General features: G+C 39.5%; 1 protein-coding gene across 1 annotated transcript; it reads left to right on the top strand.

Moving 5' to 3' along the window:
* The first annotated feature begins 10,667 nt into the window (after positions 1–10,667).
* Positions 10,668–10,960, top strand: LOC134734606 (elongin-C-like). Its single transcript, XM_063628007.1, has one exon. The coding sequence runs from the start codon at positions 10,706–10,708 to the stop codon at positions 10,958–10,960; it is 255 nt and encodes an 84-aa protein (XP_063484077.1). The 5' UTR covers positions 10,668–10,705.
* The last annotated feature ends 218 nt before the right edge of the window (positions 10,961–11,178 follow it).

The following is an 11,178-nucleotide window of genomic DNA, read 5'->3' as shown; positions in this document are numbered from 1 at the left end:
GCCATTGTTCCTGCGTGGGCTAAGTGCCCGGGGTTCGTCCTAATCGAGCTGAATAGAGGTAGAACACTCACCGCATGGCCCAAGGTTCCATTCCTTGAAATCTGTGAGGCCAAGAACCCCAGGTCAGAGAACAAGAGGCTTGCCGCCATCTTGGAAGCTCTAAGACAAGGATCCCCCGGTAACATATGCTTCAGTTTCTTCGTATATAAAAACAGGAATAAGGACAGTAACTGTTTACTTCCTAGGGTTGTCGTAAAGATAAAATGAATTAATTCATGTTTAGTACTTAGATCAGTTCCTATCACAAAACGGGTTCACTGTAAATGTTAGCTAGAAGCATTCAAACTGAGGACAGGGTCACAACTATATCAGATGGGATTGTAACTGATTGTTTACCAGGTCTATAGTGAATGTTTTTTAAACAAATACTAGGAAAATTCATAGGAATAGTGCCTACCTAGTTCTGGATGCTCAGCATAGTAGATATAAAAATACTTAATCTGGTTAAATTATATGATCTTACTTTGTCAGGTAGATTGTTTGGGAATCGATTTGTAATTCCACACACTGCTATTACCAATATACAAGAATCTTTGGTTTATTTTAGCATAAGTTATCTTAACTTTAAACTAGTTTTTTAATTAGTATTCCCTCGTAGTATTGTTACCAGAAAGGGGTCCTGATCCAGACCCCAAGAGAGGGTTCTTGGATCTTGCACAAGAATTTGGGGTGAGCTCATAGAGGAAAGTGAAAGCAAGTTTTAAGAAAGTGAAGCAATAAAGAATGGCTACGCTATAGGCAGAGCAGCAGCTTGGGCTGCTGGACTAAGGATACTTGTAGTTATTTCTTGATTATATGCTAAACAAGAGGTTGATTATTCATGAGTTTTCCAGGAAAGGGGTGGGCCATTCCCGGAACTGAGGGATTCTCCCCTTTTGAAGCCATATAGGGTAACTTCTTGACATTGTCATGGCATTTGTAAACTGTCACTGCGCTGATGGGAGTAACTGTTAGCATGCTAATGCATTATAATTGGCATATAATGAGCAGTGAGGAGAGCAGAGGTCACTTTCATCACTATCTTGGTTTTGGTGGGTTTTGGCAGGCTTCTTGACCACATAATGTTTTATCAGCAAGGTCTTTGTGACCTATATCTTGTGCCAACCTCCTATCTCATCCTGTGACTAAGAATGCCTTAACTTCCTGGGAATGCAGCCCAGTAGGTCTCAGTCTTATTTTACCCAGCCCCTGTGCAAGATAGAGTTGCTCTGGTTTAAACGCCTCTGACAATATCATATAAAATATATTCAAACCCTCTTATTGTGGTAAGAAAAAAGTTACTCCTTGATAACAAGTAGATACTAAGAAAAATACAGTTATCCCTACATATTAGATAATAGTGAATCTGCACCAATGGTTTACTAAATGTACACCCACCTTTGATCTAAAAGTATCACTGACTTTTCATTTATCAGCAGTCAATCATAACAGCACAAGAGCCTCTTGTGGATTGTAGATGGGAATAAAATGAACTAAAGGAAATGACCTTGTAAAAAAATGTAGTGAATGCCTCTGTGTAATTGCTAAAATACGGCCACAGGAGGGCCCAGTGTCTTTCCTTGAGTTCAGTGTGTTTCTGGAAGACCTTTAAGCCTGGAGACTCCCAAGGACAAGCACATAAAGGAGATGAATCACTTTCCAGTTCTCATGGGTGAATCACAGTTGAGATCACCACTACTTAATCTGAGCTTTTCAAACATATGAGTCACCACACAAGTTCCTGCATTCTAAATTAGAATGAGAACAGATTTCGTGATGTTGGATCAAGTAGCTCTTAAGGGCAGCTTGCCTGGGCTGGAAGAATGGGTACATTAGATGTATTCCAAACAGCTAGCTTGGGCCTGAATACACTGCCCCATCAGCTTTCTGGTAACTGGCACGATAAGGTCACCTCCTGAAGTTAGAAGGTAGAGAGAACTCCAACAAGGGTATAAATAGTGCACAGAGTAGTTCTGCTAAAACGACAGGATCCAGAGACACTCTCAGTCTTGGAAATCCTGCCAACAAAGATTCAGGTATTTCCTTCTTTTATTAAAGACGTTAGCGTTTTCCATTGCCTCCTGTAATCTAAGTTGTGCTGTCTTCCTGAGAGTGTTCCAAAGCCACACGGATACCCTACCTGATTCTCCAGACTCCTTTGGCTTCCTTAGTGCTAATGACCTTCCTCTCCTATCTCCCATTTCACATCACACATACTCCATGCCCATCCCAGTTTGCTATACTTCTGTCATTACTTGGAATTATTCTATCTCCTAAATATTAAATTCAAACACTCCATTCACTAACTGCAACCTTTCTTCCAACATTCTCATTCAGTTACTCCCAGTCTATTATTTCTTCAGCCTCTTCAGGACTTCCAGATCCTCTCTTCTTTCTCCCAATATCAGCCCTTCTTTTCTGTAATTCTTTTGCAATAATAGTTGTTACCATAAGGGCACTAACAAGTAAGTCATAGCAATTAACAACAATAGCAACTAACATTTATTGAGTTGTTCGTTTATGCCAGGCATTGAATTAAGCACTTATATCATTTAATTAATGCCTTACATCATTTAATTCCCAGGACTACTGTATGAACTAGGTTTTGAGGACCTTAGCCAAGCCTTCCTGTTAAGCTTTGCTACATCTTGAACAATTTTACACTCCTCATCATTCTAATATAACTACTCATATGAAATGCTTAGTCATTATTCTAAAACCTAGACCAATGTGGTAAGGGTGGCACCACTGGCATAGTAAGAAATTGTACCTGGAATCTACACTAGTTAGACCAAGGAAATGGAGCTTAACTAAAGGCAGTTTTTGCAGCCTTATAATTATACGGGAGGTTGGGAGTGACATAATTTGAGGTATTAGAGACTTGGTAAGCTCCTGCTCATGGCTTCCTGCAACCTGCAACCTGAAAGGACCTCAACTTGGAGAGGCAAAATGCCATCTCCACCAGCTGGGGCAGTGTTCCGTAAAAAACAGGAGAAAGTCAAGAAGCCACACTCACCTCATCTCCCTTAGATGAGGTATCTGAGCATCCAGTGCTAAGAATGTATCCTTTGCGTTTACAATATCTTTTGCTCTTATAAGCTTATACCAGCTCATAAACAACATAAACTTATTTCTCATAGTCCTGGATGACAAAAAAAATCACCCAACCCCCAGTGCTAAACTTAGTGTCCAGTGGCACTTATAAGGTGCTGAATGATTACTTGTTGAACTGATTGTTTTATTGAGATTTCAACCCTTTGACAGTATATTCTAATAAGGTATCCTTCTTGCAGATTATCCCAGAAGGATAAAGCAATAAGAAGCTTGAACCTTGAGCTATCCCTCTTTATTAAGGGCTTTTTAAAAATTGGAATTCTATCTCTACTATAAATTTCATTTTATTACTGACTTACAACAAGATTGTTCTATAAACCTCTGGCTAGATCGATTTTATATGGTTTTGTAAAAATGTCATCTCTTCTATTTAAAGAATATAAATGCATAGAATTATACACATAGTGTTACATAGACACACACGCTAGTTTTCTATTGTTGCATAACAAATTACCATAAACTTACAACAGGAAATAATACAGATTATTATCTATCGTTTCCACGGGTCAGGTATCCAGCATATTTTAGCTGGGCCCCCTGTTCAGGATCTCAAAGGTTGAATGAAATCAAGATGTCAGCTGAGCCATGTTCTCATCAGGAGACTCTGGGGAGGAATATTCTCCTGAGCTCATTCAGGTTGTTGGCAGAATTCAGTTCTTGTGGTTGTAGGACTAAAGTCTCCATTGTCTGCTAGCAACTGTTGCCCAGGAATCAATCCCAGCTCCTAGAGGTCACTCAAATTCATCAATTTGTAGGTTCCTCCTTCTTCAAGCCATCAGTGACACACTGAATTTCTCTCATGCTTTGAACCTCTGACTTCTGCTTCCCCAGTAAGCCAGAGAAAACTCTCTTGTTTTAAAGGCTCTATGTAATTATGTAATTAGGATAGGCCCACATGGTTGACATCTTATTTTAAGGTCAACTGATTAGTCACCTTAATAGCATCTGTAAAATCACTTTTTCATGTAACATAACATAATAAGAGGGTGACAATAGAGGGCAGAGATTAAGGGGCTATTTAGAATACTGTCTACCACAATCTACCCTGTAGTCCCCTGATTCGTCATGTCCATAAATTCCCCAAATTCCCATTAGAGTATCAACTCAAAATCAAAAATTCTCATCTAAATCTCAATAGCTCATATGCCCCCAATCCCATCACATAAATCATGTAGAAATCAGGAGAGGATGGGGCTCTAGGGTAACCCATAATAACAGTTCCCAGGCACAATTCCTCTCAATCTGTGGACCTGTAAAACTGAAGAGACATGTTATGATCCTGCAATACTCCAAACATACAATAGTGGGGCAAACATAGGATAATAGTTATACACACTGCAATTCAAAAAAGGCATAATATTTATATTTCACTGATGTCATGGCACTTTTAGGAAGAAATTGGTATTCCACTGGGCCCTGATACTGAAGACGTGGTCTGGGTCACCCCTACCTATTTCCTACCCGCTCACCACTTCTCCCCCCATGCCTGCCTTTTCCTTTTCTTCTCTGGCAGGATGACGCGCGCAGGTCTGCGTGTAGGAGTACCTCCTGGCAACTAAGGGAACCATGGCTATGCTAACGATGGGTATAGTGCCTGTGAGGAAGAAAATGAGAGACTCACTGAAAGGCTGGCAAGCAAAGTCACTGCTACAAAATCTCTTTCCATTGAAGTGGACCATGAAGCTAAAAATCAAAATAAATTATTAGCTGAAATGGACTCATGATTTGATTCTAAAGTGAGGTGATGCAAGTAACTGTGAGTTTGGAATTTGTTCCAATTAATGGCTTGAAGTACCATTTTGATAAAAATCAGCATCAAAACATTCTTAATTTTCAAATACTATGACCTTTTCCATTGAAGATTGCTGAACTTTGCTTATTTTATAAATTAGATTAGATAATACAGTGCTCGTTGTTTTAGTTTTATTTTACTTGTTTATTTTTGAGACAGGGTGTCACTGTCACCCCAGCTGGAGAGCAGTGGTGCTATCATGGCTCATTGCAGCCTTGACCTCCTGGGCTTAGGTGATCCTCCCACCTCAGCTCTCTAAGTAGCTGAGACTACAGGCGCGTGTGCGCCACCAAGCCCAGTAATTCTTTTTTTTTTTTTTTTTTTTTTTTTGAGACGGAGTTTCGCTCTTTTGCCCGGGCTGGAGTGCAGTGGCATGATCTTGGCTCACTGCAACCTCTGCCTTCCAGTTTCAAGTGATTCTTCTGCCTCAGCCTCCCAAGTAGCTGAGATTACAGGCATGCACCACCACACCCAGCTAATTTTTTTTGTATTTTTAGTAGAGACAAGGTTTCACCATGTTGGCCAGGCTGGTCACAAACTCCTGATCTCAAGTGATCCGCCTGCCTCAGCCTCCCAAAGTGCTGGGATTACAGGTGTGAGCCACTGTGCCCAGCCCAAGCCCAGTAATTCTTTATATTTTTTGAAGAGATGGGGTGATGTGGCTTTATGTCCCCACTCAAATCTCATCTTGAATTGTAATCCCCAGGTGTTGAGGGAGAGGCCTGGTGGGAGGTGAGTGGATCATGGGAGAGGATTCCCCCATGCTGTTCTTGTGACAGTGAGTTCTCACAATCTGTGATGGTTTTATAAGGGGCTCTTCCTCCTTTACACACACTTCTGTCTCCTGCTACCTTGTGAAGAAGGTGCCTCTTTCCCCTTCTGCTTTGATTGTAAGTTTCCTGAGGCCTCTCCAGCCATGCAGAACTGTGAGTCAGTTAAACCTCCTTTGTTTATAAATTACCCAGTCTCAGGTAGTATCTTTATAGAAGCGTGAGAACAGACCAATACACAGGGTTTTACCATGTTGCCCAACCTGTTCTTGAACTCCTACACTCAAGCAATCCACCCAGCTTGGCCTGCCAAAGTGCTGGGATTACAGATGTGAGCCACTGTGCCCAGCTTGTAGTGATCTTTGAATACTGTTTCTTAACTAGTCATTTTAGTTTCTGTTTTCAAGGGTGTTGAGAAGGTGTGGTGCCACCAATTTTTCTTCTATTATTTGCTGTCAGATTAAGTAGCATTATAATATTCTGTTGTTTTCATAAATGCCTGAAGAGCCTGATTCTAAGCTCTTGAGATAGTGAGCCAGTTAGTGATAGAATGGCAACTGGCTTTTCTTCAACTGCCATAAACTGTGATTATGTACTCCCCTTTCCTCCTTTATTTAGTTAGAATTGTAGGCTGATTTCTTATCTAAATCTTCCTAATAATTTTTTATGATGAAGACCCTTTTCCCTCTTTGCCTAAAGACCTCATTCTTTAAAGCTTGTTATTTTTGACATATTTCGAATAGGCCCCAATGCACATGTGTGTCAGTATAGCTGTTTCATATAAACGTTATAAATTCCATGGACTTGGCTTATGATAGTTTTATGATTTTGGCTAGTTAGGTAGACCATTTGATTATCATTGGTGACAGAAAAATGTGAAGTTAAGTAATTACTAAACTCTGAATGGAAATGAAGTGGTCAAGGAACGTGGGCATTGAACTTGGAGGTAAGATTACTGTTGCTTTAATCCAATGCATTTGTTGATGGAAAGCAAAACATAAAGGTGACTGTTGAGTAAAAAGAAATATTAAAATATTGTTAAATAGTCTGCATTGATACTATTTTGAAATTTACCCATTTATAAGCTCTAAAAATAAATTTTTAAATAAAATATATTAATCAATAAAAAAGAGAGCGATGGAAGGCAAAAAGGAGACACAAATCCAAAGCAGCTTTAAAACACAGCCACACACACTCCAGCTGGGGTTCTTTAATTAGGTTTATTATTCCAGGCCTTGGAATAACCTGCTATGGTTTTCAAATCTGCACCCTGGGTTCTTGGTTCAGCCTTCTGTGTTCTTGATTCTGCCCGAGTCATCCTTCCATTATCAAGAAAGGAACATGTTTTCAGCTAAGTGGTTTTATTAGCTTGCTTCCTGACAATAAAATTGGCATATGGGAAAGCCCCAATAGTTTTCTTTCGTTTTGTATTTCCTCAGTTCTTTCAGTCCACTCTAGTAGCATTTCTGTTGATGTAATGTTCTCAAAAACATTATAATCCTTACTAGTTTCCTAGGGCTCCTGTAACAAGTCACACAAACTAGATGGCCTGTGACAAGTAAAATTTATTCTCTCATAGTTTTGGAAGCTACAAAACTTAAATCAAGGTATCAGCAGAGTCATGCTCTCTCTGAGGGCTCTAGGGAGAGTCCTTCCTTGTCTCTTCTAGGTTTTAGTAATTGCGAGCGATCCTTGACTTGTAGGTGCATCACTCTAATCTCTGCCTGACTTCACATGTTGTTTTCCTCTCTGCATGCTGCATGTATGTGTCCAAATTTCCCTCTTCTTATAAGGACACCACTAATTAGATTAAGGCCCACTCTAATCCAGTATGATCTCACCTTAACATGATTACATGTGCAAAGACCCTATTTTCAAATAAGGTCACATTCATAGGTCCAAGGAAGATATGAATTACAGGAAGAAACTATTCAACTCACAGAATGGTCCTTGCCTAAATTTTTCAGAGTTTCACTCCATTAGACAAAAGCCATGAGCACAAACATTTTTGAGATAATCCCTGCTCTGTCTTTGGTTTCTACTGAGATGACGGAGGGACAACACTCCTAAGCTTCTGAGAGGCCCTCTAGTTTCACTGATGGGATCGGTGAGTCACAACCTTAATATCTTAGAAGAGCCTTTTCTATGACTGAACACTCTAACCTTTTAGTTTTCCTGAGGCTTCACTGAAAGCTGGACAGTTGCACGGTCTTTCTTTTCTCTATGCCATACTTTTGGAAGCCATTTCTGACTCTTAGCATTTCTTGCCATCTGGAAAGGCTGAGCAGTCTCAAAATTCTCCAGTCCTAATCCCTTTATGTTTACCAGTTTTTCCCTCCAGTTATTTTTTTCCTCACATTTTAGTATAAGTAGTAAGACAGAAATAAGCCAGCACCTTTAACACTTTGCTTGCAAATCTCCTCAGCTATATATCTAAGTTTGTCATTTACAAATTCTGCTTTCCACGTAACTGCAGGACACAATTTTTCTAAGCTTTCTATCACCACATAGCAAGGATTCTCCTTCCTCCAGTTTCAATAACATGATTCTCACTTCGTTCTGAGTTTTCCCCAACAGTATTCTAAAAGCTCAGATTTCTTTTTTTCTTTTTTATTATTATTATTATACTTTAAGTTTTAGGGTACATGTGCACAATGTGCAGGTTTGTTACATATGTATCCATGTGCCATGTTGGTGTGCTGCACCCATTAACTCGTCATTTAGCATTAGGTATATCTCCTAATGCTGTCCCTCCCCACCTCCATTTCTAATTAAAGTCTGTTCATGATGATTTAGGCTTTCTCCAAGGAAATTTAGGTTTGCTCTATAATACTCTTCACCTCCTTCTAAGCTCTCACCAGTTGTATCTTTAATATCCATATTTCTACTAACAGTCTGTTTGAGACAATTTAGCCTTTCTCTGTCATGTTCCTCAAAATTCTTCTAGCCTCCAGCTACTGCCTAATCCCAAAACCATTGCCACCTTTTAGGTATTAATTACAGCAGTATCAACTTTCAGTATCAAAATCTGCATTAGTCTCTATTGCTGTGTAACTGTCATAAGCTTAGCAGCTGTAAACAATACATATTTATTATCTTACATTTTTCATGGGTCAGGAGTCTGGCACATCTTAATTGGGTCCTCTGCTTAGGGTCACAAAGGCTGAAATCCAGATGTTGGCCAAGCTGGAGGTACTGTATAGGATTTGCTTCCAAGTTCAGTCAGGCTGTTGGGCAGAATACAGTTCTTTTTGTTTGCAGGACTGAGATTTCCATTTGCTTGCTGACTATTGGCTAGGGGTCACTCCCCACTCCTAGAGGTCACTCACATTTCTTAACTTATGGCTCCTCCCATCTTCCAGCAAGCAATGGCATTTTGAATGCTTCTCATGCTTTGAATCTCTGACTTCTGCTTCTCCAACTAGCCAAAGAAACCTCTCTGATTTTAAAGAATTCCTGTGATTAGATTAGGCTTACCCAGATAATCTCCTTATCTCAGGGTCAACTGGTCAGTAACTTGATTACCTCTGTAAAATTCTTTTTGCCAAGTAACAACATAATCACAGGAATAACTAGAGGGTGGAGATCATGGAGGGCTAACTTAGAATTATGACTATCACACATTCTTACACCAAAAATACTCTAGGAATACACTAATAGTGGCAACTATGAGTTTTCATTTCTTCCTGCATTTTTATTTTGTATAATTTTTAAAATCATATAACTGCAATGAGGAAAAATGCAGAACGATATTATTATGAGTATAGTTCAAATCATAGTGGCTTTACAGAATCTTGAAGCTATCTGCTTGCCCATTTGCAGTGACTACAACTGCATGAAGTACTGATTACAAAAGATAGAATCATTCATTTTTAGAAAGCTAGTTTTGTTACATTGCAAGGTTTTTCTACAAGCACACACGTTTCTAATAAAATAAATTTATTGTTAATGATGAGGTTTGAAAATAGGTTATATAAAGGTATGCCTAGCTTCTTACTCTATCTGCTTCTACAGCAAAAGAAGTCAAAATGCTGAGGGCCCATGAGCTATATAACCAACTAGCTGCTTCCAACTGAAACATTTAAGTGAGTCAAAATTTTACTTTAAATATTAACTATCAGATTTCAGAGGGCATTTGAGATATCCTAAAAACATTTTGATAATTAAACAAGAAGAAAACTTGTATTCCAAACAATGTTTATTCCCTGCGTCTTAAAAAAACTTAGGTTTAAAAAAAAAGAATGAGGCAAATTGAAATTTTCCTTTCAACATGACCCTTGATCAGACATTCTTTTGGCTCTTTTGACAAAAAAGAATCAGTCAAAGCCTGGGTCACATTCCTTTAAGGTCACATCTCTTTGTCATCATCATCGTCTCTTCTTTTGGCAATGTACAGTAGTTACTTCCAAATGCCAATTACTTTGAAAAGATCTTGGCTTAACCTTAGTCTAACGCAGCCAACCCTCCAAGTCAGCCCAGCAGCAATGCTGGCAGACCTTGGAAAAATGGAACACTGGGCTGTTCATGGGCTGTTTCCATGGAGCACATCACATTTCATAGGGGGAAATACGAGTAGTCACTTGGAAGGCCCACCTCTTGAAGAGTGAAACATTATACCACAACCTGGTATTTCAACCTATCTTCAAATTTCCTGGCTTAGTGAATTCCTAAACTTTATATTAAGTTGCTGTTTTCTACCTGCTTACAATTCTTGATCCTTCACAGCAACTCTTCTGATCAGAATTGGAGCAAGTGGAGAAGGACTACAAAAGGGACCCAAAGGGGGGCAATGTCCCTGGAACAGGGGCTAGGGTGGTGCGTGGGGACCAGGCTGCAGTGGCTGCAGGGCTGATGAGTGAGACTCTGACTGGGACAGAAACAGAGCTCCAGGAAACTACTAAAGTTCCTGGGGAAGCAAAGTAGCATTTTATAAGAACAAAATGAATGGAGAGGAGAAAACCTATGGTGGCTGTGAAGGCCCTGAGATGCCATGTATGTCAAATTGATATCATCTGATGGCCATGAATTTATTGTAAAAAGAGAACATGCATTAATATCAGGCATGATAAAAGCCATGTTGAACAGCCCTGGTCAATTTGCTGAGAACAAAACCAATGAGGTCAATTTTAGAGAGATACCTTCATATGTGCTATCAAATGTATGCATGTATTTTACTTACAAGGTTCGCTACACTAACAGCTCCACTGAGATTCCCGAGTTCCCAATCACACTGAAATTGCACTAGAACTGCTGATGGCTGTGAACTTCCTAGATTGTTAAATAAAATAAATTACATTTTGAAAAAAAGGGGTCTGAAGGAAGTCTGTGGGAGCTGAGGAGAGGGAAAGGAAAAGAGCCCAGTCTGACAGATGGTGTTTCTTTTTGCACTCACCCTTTCTATTCCCCTTCCCCTTTAACCTCTTTCCCCGTTTAACCATCTTTCACTATCTTCCTTCCCTTCCA

The sequence above is a fragment of the Symphalangus syndactylus genome, chromosome 12 (assembly GCF_028878055.3).
Source record: "Symphalangus syndactylus isolate Jambi chromosome 12, NHGRI_mSymSyn1-v2.1_pri, whole genome shotgun sequence".
Lineage (NCBI taxonomy): Eukaryota > Metazoa > Chordata > Mammalia > Primates > Hylobatidae > Symphalangus > Symphalangus syndactylus.
This window is presented reverse-complemented; position numbering and strand designations above follow the sequence as displayed.